The 18,457-nt window shown below is 45.1% G+C and overlaps 1 protein-coding gene across 1 annotated transcript in view; it reads right to left on the bottom strand.

Annotated features, from left to right (window-relative positions):
* Nucleotides 1-3,229: 3,229 nt before the first annotated feature.
* The window catches only part of MDH2 (malate dehydrogenase 2), a 60,388-nt gene continuing 45,160 nt past the window's right edge, over nucleotides 3,230-18,457 (bottom strand). The window contains exon 9 of the mRNA XM_069226723.1: nucleotides 3,230-3,544. Within this exon, the coding sequence (XP_069082824.1) occupies nucleotides 3,413-3,544 (132 nt within the window). The 3' untranslated portion in view covers nucleotides 3,230-3,412. The remainder of the gene's footprint in view (nucleotides 3,545-18,457) is intronic.

The raw sequence follows: 18,457 nt of genomic DNA on the forward strand, positions 1-18,457 counted from the left end.
CGTGCCACTTACGGAAAGTACAGCAGCGAAAAATTGCAGCGAAAATGCCCCCTATTAACTCATCGCTCGCCTCCCGCATAATCCACTTCTATTTGGGGGGCGCAAACACCAAACTGGAGCTGCGAGGGGAAAGAATCACGGCCGCCATCTTGTCTCTACAAGCTAATTGTCTGTGGTGATCTGAATATACACATTGAGACTAGTATACCCTTGCAGAACCAGGATTCGTACTCTGGAACAAAACCAAAGGTGTTTCGAGCCCTACAAACTCTAGTGCAGAGCCATCTTCTTGTGGACGCCTGGCAGCATTGTATGCCCGCTGATCCTGGGTATACCTTTTTTCCCCACCCACACAGGAAGTCTGTTCGGTTAGACTTTTTTTTTTGTCAGCCCTGCTGTGTGAAGGGCTTTCTGTCGAAAAGTTTCCCAAAGTCATGTCCGACCATAACCCTTTCTTGTCCTACGCAAAGAGTGACATCTTAAACGCTGGTCTTTTGATTGGGGATTATTGCTGGAATCGGCTTATGTGTCACAGTTGAAAAAATGGATACAGGAGTTTGTGCTTTAACAGGGGCACGGTTCCTCCCGGGGTACTCTGGGATGCCCTAAAAGCAGCTGTTCATGGGGAAACCTTGAACTATGCCCTAAACCTGGAAAAACAACACACTTCAGTTATATGTGCGGCTCAGACGGAGCTGGCTTTTCTGGAACCTCAGATAGTGGGGCTGACAATGAATACTCTCTCTATACAGGATATTCTAAATCAGATTGCTGCTATGAAAGCTAGGATAACTCAGATGTATTTAGACCAAGATATTATTAAAGCTCATACTCGCACACAGGAATGCTACGAGTTTAGTGAGAAGTGGGCAAGCTGCTAGCATATAATACTAGACAGAAGGTGACTCGGGATGACAACTGGCTACTCCTATCATGTTAAATGAGATTATAGCAGCATTAGCCTCTTTCAATGGGAAACCTACCGGACCTGATATGATCCCAATGGAATTTTTGAAGACCTTTTTTTGAGGAACTGAAAGACGACATCCCAGCACTGTTTCTGTCAGTACATGATGGAGTACAGGCACTGGGCTCATGGTTAGAAGCTGTATTATTGTATTTTTAAAAAAGGAGAAGGATCCACTATTACCAGGTTCCTATCGTCCAATATCATTAATAAATGCAGACGCCAAGCTGCACGCTAAAATTCATGCGAATAGAAGGAGCCGAGTAATTAGCTGACTTGTTTCCCCATGGCAGCATGGTTTATCCCTGGGCGTGGGACCGCTGGCCATGTGAGGCAGGTCATTGCTATGCTACATGCATCCCAGGTCATAGCAGCCCCTATGTCACTAATTTTATTAGATGCCGAAAAGGCTTTTGATCGGGTGAGCAGGGAGTATCTTGGGGCAATGCTTTTTAATGCTAATATAGATCCTGGCTTTATCAGGGCTATTCTGGGCTTATATCAGAAACCTATGGCTCGAATTCAGTTGGCTGGGGCAGCCTCTGACTTTATTTTTATCACAAGGGGTACCAGACAGGGTTGTCCCTGTTCGCCATTACTTTTTGCACTTTATATTGACCCTTTAATTAGAAGGCTCCTTCAAAGTAATTTGATTCCACCCATGGTAATCATCGAAGGCACGTTTAAAATCCTGCCTTATGCTGACGATATAGCCGTTACTACACCAGACCCAGGGTTGGCAGTGGAAGAAATAGAGAAGTTAACTGCGGAGTTCAGCGAGATCTCGGGCTATTCACTAAATAAGGCTAAATGTCAAATATTGGGCAATTAATGGGTCTCTATTATAGATAACAGAAGGGCTGAACAAGTGACCTATCTAGGCGTTAGATTAATGATTAAACTGGAGCAGATTGTTGAGAGCAATCTTGCCCCCGTTTTAGCCAAAACTAGGAAAGAGCTGCACCGTAATAACAATTTACACCTTACGATTATTGGGCGGTGCAATCTTTTTAAAATGCTTTTTTTTACCCAGGGTTCTGTATTTCTTTCGCACTAGCTGGCTGGTTTGACTGGCTCAGACATATGGAGAATTTAGCAAACCGTTTTATATGGTCCTTTTCTAAAGCCCGGCGGGCATACAAGTATCTAGTGCTTCCAAGAAAGAAAGGGAGCTGGGCTGCCCCAAACTTCTTTTTTTATGGGCAAGCACAAAGTGCTCCGCCCATTCTGGAATCTCTCTTTGGGCTTCAAACCACACCCATGCTACGTCAGTCACTAACATTGGTTGGTGGGCTTGCCTTTTAAAATCCGCTTGCTTTCATTTGTGAAAGGCATGCATACGTCATGCCTTTTCTGGTGTTTAGCTCACCTACACATCAACGGTAAAGTACCAAAAACATACGAGGCTTGATGTTTTCAGCGTGGAGTCCGGACTACTTTATCTGTTTATTTTCCACATAGCGTGATCGCGCTGCGTTTTATTTTTGCTTTACAACGCTAATAGCTCTAACTCGAACAAACGCGAGACCCGTTGCATTTAAAATGCTTGTTATTATTGGGTAGCCGCCTTCCAATATATTCAATCGCTAATTACCCACGATGTTGATAGCAGATGTGTTGGTGAAACTTGCCCTTCTATTTAACATGATATGGGGAAGCCATGCCAATGCGGCTTTTATGAGAATTGTCGAGCCTAGCTATTTAAAAAAAAGTTACGTTTAAGACAGTTCGGGCTGCATTTAGGGTGTGGTCTAGCATTAAAGCCTTCAGCATATCAAGTATCGAATGGCTAAGAATTGGATGAACATGTTTCCCACTTTAACAAATGAAGGGAACACGTTAATCTATTTCAAACAAATATAAGGGACTGCATTTAACAATATGTACCCATGTTGAGGCCCCTCCTACCTCCCCCAACTTTTCAGAATGTAATCTCCATGCTTAGTAGTAATACCTGCAACGCTGTCAATTCTGTGCCATTATTCCTGAGCACTTTGAAAAAAAAAAAGTATTTATTTTAAATAAAGCGTTCTTCACACTGTTGATCACCCAGGAGAACTGACCGTTCGTTTTTCAGGCTGGGTACCAACTACAGTGTTTAATAACGAAGCAGGTGTTCTGAGCCGTGTGTGATCTGACTATTGAACACGAGCAACAACTTACAGGTAAGTTTTAATTACATCTTTACAAGTTTAGAAATTCAAGATGCAGCCCAAAAATGTCAGTTCTAGAGCAAACAGATGAACACCACAAGTTAGAATGTTTACTCTGGCAAAATAAAAATTGTTTTATTGATGGAACCGACTCAGATCAGCAGAGACTATTCGGCAGGTGGAATACATCAGTAATGCGGCACTCTTTACAGCATATGGTTTGTCTGAACGTCTTTAAAGTGACATGATGTTTCAATAAATTACGGAGGGTTATCTCCTGCAATTGAAGGTTTCACTTCCGGCTTTTTACAAAATCCTCTCCTTTCTTAATGGAGGCCTTCAACTCGTCCATGGCACCAGCCACCAATTTTTCTTCATAGGGGGACAGTTTGCCCATGCCCAGATTCTTCTCAATTCCATTTTTCTAAAAAGGCAAAAACATTTACATTTGTAATTGTTTTGCATATGAAACTGCCAGCGGTACTTGTCACACACACACGACCTTTGGTTAAAAAAAATATTTAAAAAAAGTACGTCTTTGCATTTCAAAAATGGTTAAGAGTACGCACATGGGTTCATGCCCATATTCATCCCATTAGGCCCTGAGTGAGCACGGCACAGATTACATTTCAGGCAGGTTTAGCCCAACTACTACTTTTGGGACTAATTCCCTTTTCAGGTGCACAACACTCAGTCACCAACAACCAAACTATTATTGATCAACAAGATGGACACTGTGGGTAAAGCCTAGTGCTGGTGGTACGACAGTAGTTCCGTTAATTTATTTATAGCACAGTAGGGTAATGCGGATGTCACTGAAAAAACAGCAATACTGGGCCTGAACGGACTGAGTTTTACGTTAGCTATCAGTAGTACATTATGAAAAGCGGATGTGAATTTCAGATATAATTAGAGTTGAGACTATATGAAAAATGTCCTGATGCATCTATAGATTATAGGTGCTCGTAACACAATACTGACATCTGACCAGGACGCACAGGCTTGGTTTCCAAAACATACACATTATGCCTGAAAAGTGAAGCGTTACATGTGCAAGGCACTTGGAAATACCACATCAAATCTCACAGATGGTGAAAATACATTTGAATAATTATACGTAACATGACTAACAACATGAATTCTGTATAATGAAAATGTCACTTACCCAGTGTACATCTGTTCGTGGCATCAGTCGCAGTAGATTCGCATGTTCTGCAATAGCTCGCCATCTGGTGATGGGCCGGAGTGTTACAAGTTGTTTTTCTTCGAAGAAGTCTTTCGAGTCACGGGACCGAGTGACTCCTCCTTTTGTCTCCATTGCGCATGGGCGTCGACTCCATCCTCGATTGTTTTTCCCCGCAGAGGGTGAGGTAGGAGTTGAATTGTAGTAATAGTGCCCATGCAATGGAGTGACTAAGTATGCACTTATTTAAGGTTGAGATGATACATATATAAATAATTGAAGGTAACTTCCAAACTGCTACAGGCTCCCGGGGAGGCGGGTGGGCACATGCGAATCTACTGCGACTGATGCCACGAACAGATGTACACTGGGTAAGTGACATTTTCAGTTCGATGGCATCTGTCGCTGTAGATACGCATGTTCTGCAATAGACTAGTAAGCAGTTATTTCCCCAAAAGCGGTGGATCAGCCTGTAGGAGTGGAAGTAGTCTGAAATAATGTCCTTAATACAGCTTGACCTACTGTGGCTTGTTGTGCGGATAACACGTCTACACAGTAGTGCTTGGTGAATGTGTGAGGCGTAGACCATGTGGCTGCCTTACATATTTCTTGCATTGGGATGTTTCCTAGAAAGGCCATGGTAGCACCTTTCTTTCTGGTTGAGTGTGCCCTTGGTGTAATGGGCAGCTGTCGTTTAGCTTTAAGGTAGCAGATTTGGATGCATTTAACTATCCATCTGGCTATACCTTGTTTTGAAATTGGGTTTCCTGCATGAGGTTTTTGAAATGCAATAAAGAGTTGTTTAGTCTTTCTGATGTTCTTTGTTCTGTCAATGTAATACATTAATGCTCTTTTGACATCTAATGTATGTAGTGCCCTTTCAGCTACGGTATCTGGCTGTGGAAAGAACACCGGAAGTTCCACTGTTTGATTTAGATGGAACGGTGAAATAACCTTTGGCAAAAATTTAGGATTGGTCCTTAGGACGACTTTATTTTTGTGTAGTTGTATAAAAGGTTCCTGTATAGTAAACGCCTGAATCTCGCTTACTCTTCTCAGGGAAGTAATGGCGATGAGAAATGCCACCTTCCAGGTTAGGAACTGTATGTCGCAGGAGTGCATGGGTTCAAAAGGTGGACCCATAAGTCTAGTTAGGACAACATTTAGGTTCCATGAAGGAACAGGTAGTGTTCTTGGTGGTATAATTCTCCTAAGGCCCTCCATGAATGCTTTAATGACTGGTATTTTATATAGGGAAGTTGAATAGGTAGTCTGCAGGTATGCAGATATTGCTGCAAGGTGAATCTTAATGGAAGAGAAAGCTAGGTTAGATTTTTGTAAGTGAAGCAAGTAACCCACTACATGTTCTGGAGTTGTGTGTAATGGTTGTATTTGATTAATATGGCAGTAGCAAACAAACCTCTTCCATTTACTTGCATAGCAGTGCCTGGTGGATGGCCTTCTTGCTTGTTTTATGACTTCCATACATTCTTGGGTAAGTTGTAAGTGCCCGAATTCTAGGATTTCAGGAGCCAGATTGCTAGATTCAGCGATGCTGGATCTGGGTGTCTGATCTTTTGGTTGTGCTGTGTCAACAGATCTGGCCTGTTGGGCAATTTGATGCAGGGTACCACTGATAGGTCTAGCAGCGTTGTGTACCAGGGTTGCCTTGCCCAAGTTGGTGCTATCAATATGAGTTTGAGTTTGCTTTGACTGAGTTTGTTTACCAGGTAAGGAAGGAGAGGGAGAGGAGGAAAAGCGTAAGCAAATATCCCTGACCAGTTCATCCATAGGGCATTGCCTTGGGATTGTTTGTGTGGGTATCTGGATGCGAAGTTTTGGCATTTTGCGTTCTCCCTTGTCGCAAACAAGTCTATCTGAGGTGTTCCCCAGAGTTTGAAATAAGTGTTCAGTATTTGGGGGTGAATTTCCCATTCGTGGACCTGTTGGTGATCTCGAGAGAGATTGTCTGCGAGTTGATTTTGTATCCCTGGTATAAACTGTGCAATTAGGCGAATTTGGTTGTGAATTGCCCAATGCCAAATTTTTTGTGCTAACATGCTTAACTGCGTGGAGTGCGTCCCTCCCTGCTTGTTTAGATAATACATTGTTGTTATGTTGTCTGTTTTGACGAGAATGTATTTGTGAACTATTATTGGTTGGAAAGCTTTTAGTGCTTGAAAAACTGCAAGAAGTTCTAGGTGATTGATATGCAGTTTTGTTTGATGTACGTTCCATTGTCCTTGTATGCTGTGTTGATCGAGGTGTGCTCCCCACCCTGTCATGGAAGCATCTGTTGTTATTACGTATTGTGGCACTGGGTCTTGAAAAGGCCGCCCCTTGTTTAAATTTATGTTGTTCCACCACAGAAGCGAGAGGTAAGTTTGGCGGTCTATTAACACCAGATCTAGAAGGTGACCCTGTGCTTGAGACCACTGTGATGCTAGGCATTGTTGTAAGGGCCTCATGTGCAGTCTTGCGTTTGGGACAATGGCTATGCATGATGACATCATGCCTAGGAGTTGTAATACCATCTTTGCTTGTATCCTTTGTGTTGGATACATGCGTTGTATGATGGTGTTGAAATTTTGAATTCTTTGTGGACTTGGAGTGGCTACTCCTTTTGATGTGTCTATTATGGCTCCCAGGTATTGTTGTACCTTGCGTGGCCGAATCTTGGATTTTGTGAAATTGACGGTGAACCCTAGTTTGAAGAGGGTTTGTATGATATGATTTGTGTGATTTGAGCACTCTATTAACGAATGGGCCTTGATTAGCCAGTCGTCTAGATATGGGAACACATGTATTTGCTGCCTTCTGATGTGTGCAGCGACTACCGCTAGACATTTGGTAAAGACTCTTGGTGCGGTTGTTAATCCGAAAGGCAGTACCTTGAATTGGTAATGTATTCCTTTGAATACAAACCTTAGGTATTTCCTGTGCGATGGGTGAATTGGTATATGGAAATAAGCATCCTTGAGGTCTAAAGTTGCCATGTAGTCGTGCAGCTTTAGCAATGGCAATACTTCTTGTAGTGTGACCATGTGGAAGTGGTCTGATTTGATGAAAGTGTTGACTACTCTGAGGTCTAGGATTGGTCTCAGTGTTTTGTCCTTCTTTGGTATCAGAAAGTACAGTGAGTAAACTCCTGTGTTTATTTGTGTGTTTGGCACTAATTCGATTGCATTCTTTTGCAATAGTGCCTGCACTTCTATCTCTAGGAGATGGAATGGTGTGTTGTTAAATTTTGTGCTTTTGGTGGTATGTTTGGAGGGAACTGTAGAAATTCTATGCAGTAACCATGTTGGATAATTGCTAGAACCCAAGTGTCTGTAGTGATTTTCTCCCATGCTCTGTAATAATGACCTATTCGTCCCCCCACTGGTGTTGTGTGGAGGGGGTGAGTGACATGTGAGTCACTGTTTAGTAGTAGGGGTTTTGGGGCTTTGGAATCTTCCTCTATTTCTAGGGAATTGCCCTCCTCTATATTGTCCCCGAAAACCTCCTCTATACTGTCCTTGGTAACTGGACGGTGTGGCTTGTGAGGTGCTGGCTTGTGTGCTTTGACCCCGAAACCCCCCTCGAAAGGGCGTTTTACGGAATGAGCTGTAATTCCCTCTGCTCTGCGGGGAGTAGAGTGCGCCCATGGCTTTGGCAGTGTCCGTATCTTTTTTGAGTTTCTCAATCGCTGTGTCCACTTCTGGACCGAACAGTTCTTTTTCATTAAAAGGCATATTGAGAACTGCTTGTTGAATCTCTGGTTTAAATCCAGACGTTCGGAGCCATGCATGCCTTCTGATAGTTACAGATGTATTAATTGTCCGTGCAGCTGTATCTGCAGCGTCCATGGAGGAGCGGATCTGGTTGTTGGAGATGGCCTGTCCCTCCTCAACCACTTGTTTTGCCCTATTTTGGAAGTCTTTGGGCAGATGTTCAATGAGATGTTGCATCTCGTCCCAGTGGGCTCTGTCATAGCGCGCAAGTAGTGCCTGGGAGTTCGCGATGCGCCACTGGTTTGCAGCTTGTGCTGCGACTCTTTTACCAGCTGCATCAAACTTGCGGCTTTCTTTATCTGGGGGTGGTGCATCTCCAGATGTGTGAGAGTTGGCCCTTTTCCTAGCTGCTCCTACAACAACAGAGTCTGGTGGCAGCTGTGTTGTGATGAAAGCCGGGTCTGTAGGAGGCGGCTTATACTTTTTTTCCACCCTTGGTGTGATTGCCCTACTTTTGACCGGGTCCTTAAATATGTCTTTTGCGTGCCGGAGCATACCAGGGAGCATAGGCAGGCTTTGGTAGGAGCTGTGGGTGGAGGAGAGTGTGTTGAACAGGAAATCATCCTCGACCTGTTCTGAGTGGAGGCTTACGTTGTGAAATTGTGCTGCTCTAGCCACCACCTGAGAGTACGCGGTGCTGTCTTCTGGTGGAGATGGTTTTGTAGGGTATGCCTCTGGGCTGTTATCTGACACTGGGGCGTCGTATAGGTCCCATGCGTCCTGGTCTTGGTCACCCTGGCTCATGGTGGTGTGAGCTGGGGAGTGTGATGGCGTTTGTGCTGGTGAAACGTTAATCACGGGCGGAGGAGAGGGTGGTGGTGTAACTCTTTTCACCACTTTTGGTTGTGGTGCTTGTTCCGTCTGGAACTCCAACCTTCTCTTTCTCCTAATGGGGGGAAGGGTGCTTATTTTTCCTGTCCCCTGCTGAATGAAGATACGCTTTTGCGTATGGTCCGCATCAGTTGCTTGTAGCTCTTCCTCAAACCTATGCTTCTGCATTTGGGAGGTTAGCGAGTGCTCTTCTGTATAAGAGCCTGAAGCTGGGTCGCTTGCAGTTTGTTTCGGCGTCGAAACTGTGTCTGCGTGTTTTTTCGGCTCCGAGGTGACTTTTTTCCTTTTCGGGGCCGAAACCTCTCGGCGTCGATCTGTTTCGGTGCCGCTGTCTCGGCGTCGAGCCGTGTCCACACCGGCATCTCGGTGTCGAGGCTTGTCTCCAGCACTTTCTCGGTCCCGAGAAGGCTGCGTGCCGGTGTCTCGACCGGAGTCGGACGATCTCGGCACTGTTTGGGCCTTTTTCGGTGCCGACGGTCGGTCACCGATTTTATGGGTTGAGCCATGGCCTGGTGGCAGTGGCGTCCCCTGGGCCTTGTAAATGTTTCTTTGTGTGGTTTTCGACGTCTTACTCACGGTTTGTGTATCGTCGAATCCTTCGGAGTCTGAGTCTTGGATCGAGAAGGTACCTTCCTCTTCCTGTTCCTCGAACTCCCGTCGGGCTGTCGGTGCGGACGCCATTTGAAGTCTTCTGGCTCGACGGTCTCGGAGTGTTTTTCGGGACCGGAACGCACGACAGGCCTCGCAGGTGTCTTCGCTGTGCTCAGGTGACAGGCACAGGTTGCAGACCAAGTGTTGGTCTGTGTAGGGGTATTTATTGTGGCATTTGGGGCAGAAACGGAACGGGGTCCGTTCCATCGGCGTTCTTCAGCACGCGGTCGGGCCGACCAGGCCCCGACGGAGGATCGAAAAATTACCCCGAAGGGCACCGGAGCTCTTCGATCTTCGATGCGGTGTTGAATGTAAGTATGCCGATCCCGAACGCAACAATACCGACGAAAATCTTCCGAAATTAACTATTTTTTCTGTTCCGAAACTCGGAGCGACAGGAACACGTCCGAACCCGATGGCGGAAAAAAAACAATCGAGGATGGAGTCGACGCCCATGCGCAATGGAGACAAAAGGAGGAGTCACTCGGTCCCGTGACTCGAAAGACTTCTTCGAAGAAAAACAACTTGTAACACTCCGGCCCAACACCAGATGTCGAGCTATTGCAGAACATGCGTATCTACAGCGACAGATGCCATCGAACATAGTGTTTCATTAACAGTACGAAATCCGAGCTAAGTTTTAACACGAAGAGTAGACCGACACAAAGGATAATTTCTGTGCAGGTAAATTATAATAAAACAATCTGCGCTCCCTGTGACAGCCTGCAGGTGTTGGCTGAAATATGGAGGCCAGTCTGTTAATTCATGGAAAACAATCATATTACTTTATTTTGCAGAATCTTGTTTTGCACAAAGCAAGCAACTAGACACGCTGAAGTGATACCAGGCCATCGTTCTCTGGAGAAGAACCAAAGTTTCCATGACCAGCGAGATACATCTGCACACTGCAGTAGATATGAATACAGTACTTATTCGTACAGCGCAGGGACACAGGGCGGTGCGTTGAGCCGCACAAGGCCAGAGGATAAGCAACGCTTCACATAAAATCTCAGTCACATGGTGAGAATTTTGGTTTTACAGTACCGCTAAGCCATGCTAGGTGAAGCATTATGTGAATGGCTCCCTCGGGGGGCCTAAAACCACTTTCTTGGGCAGGGAAGGATGAGAAACGTGGAAGGGTGAGCAAGTCAGAATCTGTGAGGAGGCTGGAGAAAGGACTGCTTGAGCGAGCAGGCAGGAGTCAGTTTGAGATCAAGAGAGGAGTCTGGAAAGCGTTAGAGCGAGGGTGGACTAGACAGGAGTGAAGCCACTTAGGTATTTTTTTACTTCTATACCAATTTCATTTGAACTGAGCAGCGGCTTTCGCTGATTCTAAAAGGCACAACTGAAGTAAGCTTTCTTTAACAGGAAAGACAAGTGACAAGAGTTTTGCTCTCACAAGGGGTGTGATGCTCTCCTTACAACTGAGATTCATTTTTAGAGCCATTATTGCACTGATTCCTCGGTCTTAGCTGCATTTCACAATTCACATTTGTAACTTAAGGACCAGACTGCCAGTGCATTCTCTGTGGTCTATTTGCAGAGAGAAAAGACACATACGAACAACAAAACAGATCAAGTACCATTTGAGGCACAGTGGCCACTGCAGGTCTAAAGGCTGGACAAGGAGATTGCCTTATGACTTGTAAGAATTTGCTTAACTTGTGGTTATCTTTCCATCTGCTTTAAAGGTGTTTAGGTCCTGTAATATGCACGCATATATTAAAGAACAGCAAATTGTGAAGTTCTGGAAATAGGTAAGTTAATTTCTAAACACACGTTCATCCACGCACATTAGAATAAAACACAAATATACCACGGTAAATTCTTTATATATTCAAGAATTATGGTATTTCATCCAACTCCGCTAAAAATTAGCATCCGGAAATATCAATTTTATCTTGCCAACTTTAAATCTGTTTTCAAATATGTCCAGGGCACCATACGAATGCCGGGCTCACTTGTGGAAATAAGGATTCTGACCATTATTTTTAAAACAAAAGTCCAGCTAGTAGTAGTTTGTTGATGTAAGAGTCTAAAATGCACACATTTTGGAGAGCAGGACATTAATCTACATTAAAACGCAGTAACCGTGGAATACTACTTTTGACTCGGACAGTGCACAATAAAGGTGAGCGTGACAAAAGCCACGTTTGGTTGGGCGCCAAAAAGCTAATCTGTTCACCAGCTATGTAAGCAAGTATGAATGATTTAATCAAGGTGCATGTTTTTGTAAATCAATGAAAATTGAACACTCGCGCATGGAGAACTATTCAAACGTCTCTTTTTAAAAACACAGACAATGAAGGAGTGCTGCAATGTTGCAAAATTATATCTAGAAAGAAAGGAAACAAGTGGTTTTATTAGACGAAGTACAGGCAAGAATTTGAGTACTTGTTTCAAGTAAAACAGGGACGAGCATTATTGCTTTGCTTTGCTTTCGGTGGAACTGCGGAGTTAAACAGGCTTGCATTCCGTCGTTTTGTGGCAGAACATCAACAACGTGCTGGTTTTGAAAATGCTCGACTTCCCTTTTTTGTGGCGTAGTTGTTTGTTTTAGAGCAAAATGGGCATTCTTAACACTTCTGGATTCTTCCCTCCTCTATTACTCCATCAATCCAACTAACAAACTCACGTAGCCTCTGCTCAAATTAACTCATAATCATACTATACTCATTTTTCCCTATACTAATCCACCACTCATGCCTCTTGGGCTCCTGAGTAACGTGCTACTAGCCGAAAAGCGCTTCAAAGCCCGTCAGGGGTATTAAGCGCTATATAATGAAAATGTCACTTACCCAGTGTACATCTGTTCGTGGCATTAGTCGCTGCAGATTCACATGCTGTGCATAGTCCGCCGTCTGGTGTTGGGTCGGAGTGTTACAAGTTGTTTTTCTTCGAAGAAGTCTTTGAGTCACGAGACCGAGGGACTCCTCCTCCTTTGTTTCCATTGCGCATGGGCGTCGACTCCATCTTAGATTGTTTTCCCCGCAGAGGGTGAGGTAGGAGTTGTGTATGTTAGTAATAGTGCCCATGCAATGGAATGAATAAGTATGTACAAAATAAAGTTTAAGTAATATATTTACAAATGTACATATGTTGAAGATTACTTCCAAACGGCTACAGGCTCCCGGGGAGGCGGGTGGGCGCATGTGAATCTGCAGCGACTAATGCCACGAACAGATGTACACTGGGTAAGTGACATTTTCAGTTCGGTGGCATGTGTAGCTGCAGATACACATGCTGTGCATAGACTAGTAAGCAGTTATCTCCCCAAAAGCGGTGGCTCAGCCTGTAGGAGTGGAAGTAGTTTGAAATAAATAAAGTTCTTAGTACGGCTTGACCTACTGTGGCTTGTTGTGCGGATAGCACGTCTACACAGTAGTGCTTAGTAAATGTGTGAGGCGTAGACCATGTGGCTGCCTTACATATTTCGTTCATTGGAATATTTCCTAGGAAGGCCATGGTAGCGCCTTTCTTTCTGGTTGAGTGTGCCTTTGGTGTAATGGGCAGCTCTCTCTTTGCTTTAAGGTAGCAGGTTTGGATACACTTAACTATCCATCTGGCTATACCCTGTTTTGATATTGGGTTTCCTGTATGAGGTTTTTGAAATGCAATAAACAGTTGTTTTGTTTTCCTAATTAGTTTTGTTCTGTCAATGTAGTACATTAGTGCTCTTCTGATGTCTAATGTATGTAGTGCCCTTTCAGCTACTGAGTCTGGCTGTGGAAAGAACACTGGTAGTTCTACTGTTTGATTTAAGTGGAACGGTGAAATAACTTTTGGTAAAAATTTAGGATTAGTTCTTAGAACTACCTTATTTTTGTGTATTTGAATAAAAGGTTCCTGTATAGTAAACGCTTGAATTTCGCTTACTCTTCTTAGAGATGCAATGGCAACGAGAAATGCAACCTTCCACGTTAAGAATTGCATTTCGCAAGAATGCATGGGTTCGAAAGGTGGACCCATGAGTCTTGTTAAGACGATGTTGAGGTTCCATGAAGGAACAGGAGGTGTTCTTGGTGGTATAATTCTTTTTAGGCCTTCCATAAACGCTTTAATGACAGGTATCCTAAATAGTGAAGTTGAATGGGTAATCTGCAGGTATGCAGAAATTGCCGCGAGGTGTATCTTTATGGAAGAGAAGGCCAGATTTGATTTCTGCAAAAATGTAGTAAGTATCCTACTACATCCTTTGGAGATGCATGTAATGGTTGAACTTGATTACTATGGCAGTAGCAAACAAACCTTTTCCATTTACTTGCATAGCAGTGTCTAGTGGATGGCCTTCTAGCCTGTTTTATGACCTCCATACATTCTTGGGTGAGGTTTAAATGTCCGAATTCTAGGATTTCAGGAGCCAGATTGCTAGATTCAGCGATGCTGGGTTTGGATGCCTGATCTGTTTGTGTTGTGTTAGCAGATCTGGCCTGTTGGGTAGCTTGACATGGGGTACTACTGACATGTCTAGTAGTGTTGTGTACCAGGGTTGTCTTGCCCATGTTGGTGCTATTAGTACGAGTTTGAGTTTGTTTTGACTCAATTTGTTTACTAGATATGGAAGGAGAGGGAGAGGGGGGAAAAGCGTATGCAAATATCCCTGACCAATTCATCCATAGAGCATTGCCTTGAGACTGCCTGTGTGGGTACCTGGATGCGAAGTTTTGGCATTTTGCGTTCTCCTTTGTTGCAAATAGGTCTATTTGAGGTGTTCCCCAAATGTGGAAGTAAGTGTTTAGAATTTGGGGGTGAATCTCCCATTCGTGGACTTGTTGGTGATCTCGAGAGAGGTTGTCTGCTAGTTGATTCTGGATCCCTGGAATAAACTGTGCTATTAGGCGAATGTGGTTGTGAATTGCCCATTGCCATATCTTTTGTGCCAGGAGGCACAGCTGTGTCGAGTGTGTTCCCCCCTGTTTGTTTAGATAATACATTGTTGTCATGTTGTCTGTTTTGACAAGAATGTATTTGTGGGTTATGATGGGTTGAAATGCTTTCAACGCTAGGAATACTGCTAACAATTCGAGGTGATTTATATGCAGCTTCGTTTGATGTACGTCCCATTGTCCTTGGATGCGGTGTTGATTGAGGTGTGCTCCCCACCCTGTCATGGAAGCATCTGTTGTTATCACGTATTGTGGCACTGGGTCTTGGAAAGGCCGCCCCTTGTTTAAATTTATACTGTTCCACCATAGAAGCGAGATGTATGTTTGGCGGTTTATCAACACCAGATCTAGAAGGTGACCCTGTGCCTGTGACCATTGCGATGCTAGGCACTGTTGTAAGGGCCTCATGTGCAGTCTTGCGTTTGGGACAATGGCTATGCATGAAGACATCATGCCTAGGAGTTTTAATACCATCTTTGCATGTATTTTTTGTGTCGGATACATGGCTTGTATAACCTTGTAAAAATTTTGAACCCTCTGTGGACTTGGAGTGGCTATCCCCTTTGTTGTGTTGATTGTCGCTCCTAAGTATTGCTGTGTTTTGCACAGCAGAATGTGTGATTTTGCATAGTTGATGGAGAAACCGAGTTTGTAGAGGGTTTGTATGGCATACTCTGTGTGGTGTGAACACTTTGTTAGGGAGTTGGTCTTGATTAGCCAATCGTCTAGGTAGGGGAACACTTGTATTTGCTGCCTTCTGATATGTGCAGCTACTACTGCTAGGCATTTTGTAAATACTCTTGGTGCGGTCGTTATACCGAACGGCAACACTTTGAATTGGTAATGTATTCCCTTGAATACGAACCTTAGGTATTTCCTGTGCGAGGGATGTATCGGTATGTGGAAATACGCGTCCTTTAGATCTAAGGTTGTCATATAGTCTTGTTGTTTTAGCAGTGGTAATACGTCTTGTAGCGTGACCATGTGAAAGTGTTCCGATTTGATGTAGATGTTTAGTGTTCTGAGATCTAAGATTGGTCTCAGTGTTTTGTCTTTTTTTGGTATTAGAAAGTACAGTGAGTAAACTCCTGTGTTCCTTTGTGTACGTGGTACAAATTCTATTGCGTCCTTTTGCAGTAATGCCTGAACTTCTAATTCCAGAAGGTCTAAATGCTGTTTTGACATGTGTTGTGTTTTTGGTGGGACATTTGGAGGGATTTGGAGAAATTCTATGCAATAACCATGTTGGATAATTGCTAAGACCCAAGTGTCTGTTGTTATCTCCTCCCAAGCTTTGTAAAATTGGCTTAGTCTTCCCCCCACTGGTGTTGTGTGAAGGGGTTGCGTGACATGTGAGTCACTGTTTGGTTGTAGGGGTTTTGGGACCTTGAAATTTTCCCCGGTTTCTAGGGAATTGTCCCCCTCTGTACTGGCCCCGAAAGCCTCCCCTTTGGTACTGTCCCTGGTAGGTAGACAGTGTTGATTGTGAGGTGCTGGCTTGTGTGGCTTGACCCCGAAACCCCCCTCTGAAGGGTGTTCTGCGAAATGTGCCAAAAGTGCCTCTGCCCTGCGGGGAATAGAGTGCGCCCATGGCCTTGGCATTGTCAGTGTCCTTTTTCAATTTCTCAATTGCCGTGTCCACATCGGGTCCAAACAATTGTTGTTCGTTGAACGGCATATTGAGCACTGCCTGTTGTATCTCGGGTTTAAACCCGGATGTGCGCAACCATGCGTGCCTTCTTATGGTTACCGCGGTATTTATTGTTCTTGCAGCTGTATCCGCTGCATCCATAGAGGAGCGTATTAGGTTATTAGAGATATTTTGTCCCTCCTCAACTACTTGTTTTGCCCGTTTCTGTAATTCTTTGGGTAGATGCTCAATGAGATGCTGCATCTCATCCCAATGGGCTCTGTCATATCGCGCTAGGAGCGCCTGAGAGTTCGCGATGCGCCACTGGTTTGCAGCTTGTACAGCAACCCTTTTTCCAGCTGCGTCGAACTTGCGGCTCTCTTTGTCCGGAGGTGGGGCGTCGCCTGATGTGTGCGAGTTGGCTCTCTTGCGAGCTGCCCCTACTAAAACTGAATCTGGTGGCAGTTGTGATGTGATAAAAGCAGGGTCCGTGGGCGGTGCTTTATATTTTTTCTCCACCCGTGGAGTTATCGCTCAGCTTTTGACAGGTTCTTTAAAGATCTGTTTTGCGTGCCTTAGCATTCCCGGGAGCATAGGCAGGCTTTGATAGGTGCTATGGGTGGAGGAGAGGGTGTTGAAAAGGAAGTCATCCTCGACAGGTTCTGAGTGTAACGACACGCTATGGAACTCTGCTGCCCTAGCTACCACCTGTGCATACGCTGTGCTGTCCTCAGGTGGTGAGGGCTTGGTAGGGTACGACTCAGGACTATTGTCTGATACTGGGGCGTCATATAGGTCCCAAGGGTCCTGGTCATCTGGGCTCATAGTGGTATGAGCTGGTGAATGTGACGGAGTTTGTGCCGGTGATGTATGAGTTACAGGTAGAAGAGAGGGTGGTGGAGTTACTTTCTTCACCACTTTTGCTTGTGGTGTTTGTTCTTGTGTTTGGAACTCGAGTCTCCTTTTCCTCCTGATTGGGGGAAGAGTGCTGATCTTCCCTGTCCCACTCTGTATGAAGATCCGCTTCTGGGTGTGGTCTACGTCAGTGGTTTGTAACTCTTCTTCAAATCTGTGTTTGCGCATTTGAGAGGACAGTGATTGTTCCTCTGAATACGAGCTGGCAGTCGGTTCGGTTGCTGGGCGTTTTGGCACCGAAACTGTGTCTTTGCTTGTTTTCGGCTCCGAGGAGAATTTTCTCTTTTTTGTAGTCGAGCTTTCTCGGCGTCGATCATCCTCGGTGCCGCTGTCTCTGCGTCGAGCAGCTTCGGTTCCGCTGTCTCTGCGTCGACCCTTTTGGGCAGCACTTTCTCGGTCCCGAGATTGCTGCGTGCCTGTGTCTCGACCCGAGTCGGACGATCTCGGCACCAGTTCACCCTTTTTCGGTGCCGATGGACGGTCACCTATTTTATGGGTTGAGCCATGGCCTGTTGGCAGTGGCGTCCCCTGGGCCTTGTCTGTTTTCCCGTGTGGTGCTTGTTTCGACGTCTTACTCACGGTTTCTTAGACGTCGAACTCCTCCGAGTCCGATTCATGGATGGAGAAGGCTTCCTCTTCTTCTCCTTGTTCCTCGAACCCTCGTTGTCCTGTCGGCGTGGACGCCATTTGCAACCTTCTGGCTCTTCGGTCACGGAGCGTCTTTCGGGACCGAAACGCACGACAGGCCTCACACGTTTCTTCCTTGTGCTCGGGCGACAGGCACAAGTTACAGACCAAATGTTGGTCTGTATATGGATATTTACTATGGCATTTAGGACAGAATCGGAACGGGGTCCGTTCCATCGGTGTCGATGTTACACGCGGTCGGGCCGACCAGGCCCCGACGGGGGTCGAAGTTACCCCGAAGGGCTACCGGAGCTCTTCACGATTCGGTGTCGATTCTATCTAACCCGATACCGAACGAAACAATACCGACGTAGTTTTCCGAAGTTCTGACTATCTTTCCGTCCCGAAACCCGGAGCGAAAAGGAACACGTCCGAACCCGATGGCGGAAAAAAAACAATCTAAGATGGAGTCGACGCCCATGCGCAATGGAAACAAAGGAGGAGGAGTCCCTCGGTCTCATGACTCGAAAAGACTTCTTCGAAGAAAAACAACTTGTAACACTCCGACCCAACACCAGACGGCGGACTATGCACAGCATGTGTATCTGCAGCTACACATGCCACCGAACATACAATTACAGAATTCATGCTAGCCTAGAAAAGTACTGCGATGCATCCGTGTGCCGACTTCAAAAACAGACATGGCTTCTTCTAGTAACTGAAAGAACTTCAGAGGCGAAAATCAAATCAAATCATTAACATTTATAAAGCGCGCTACTCACCCGTGCGGGTCTCAAGGCGCTAGGGTGAAAGGGGGTTACTGCTGCTCGAAGAGCCAGGT

Source organism: Pleurodeles waltl, chromosome 3_2 (assembly GCF_031143425.1).
Source record: "Pleurodeles waltl isolate 20211129_DDA chromosome 3_2, aPleWal1.hap1.20221129, whole genome shotgun sequence".
Classification (NCBI taxonomy): Eukaryota; Metazoa; Chordata; class Amphibia; order Caudata; family Salamandridae; genus Pleurodeles; species Pleurodeles waltl.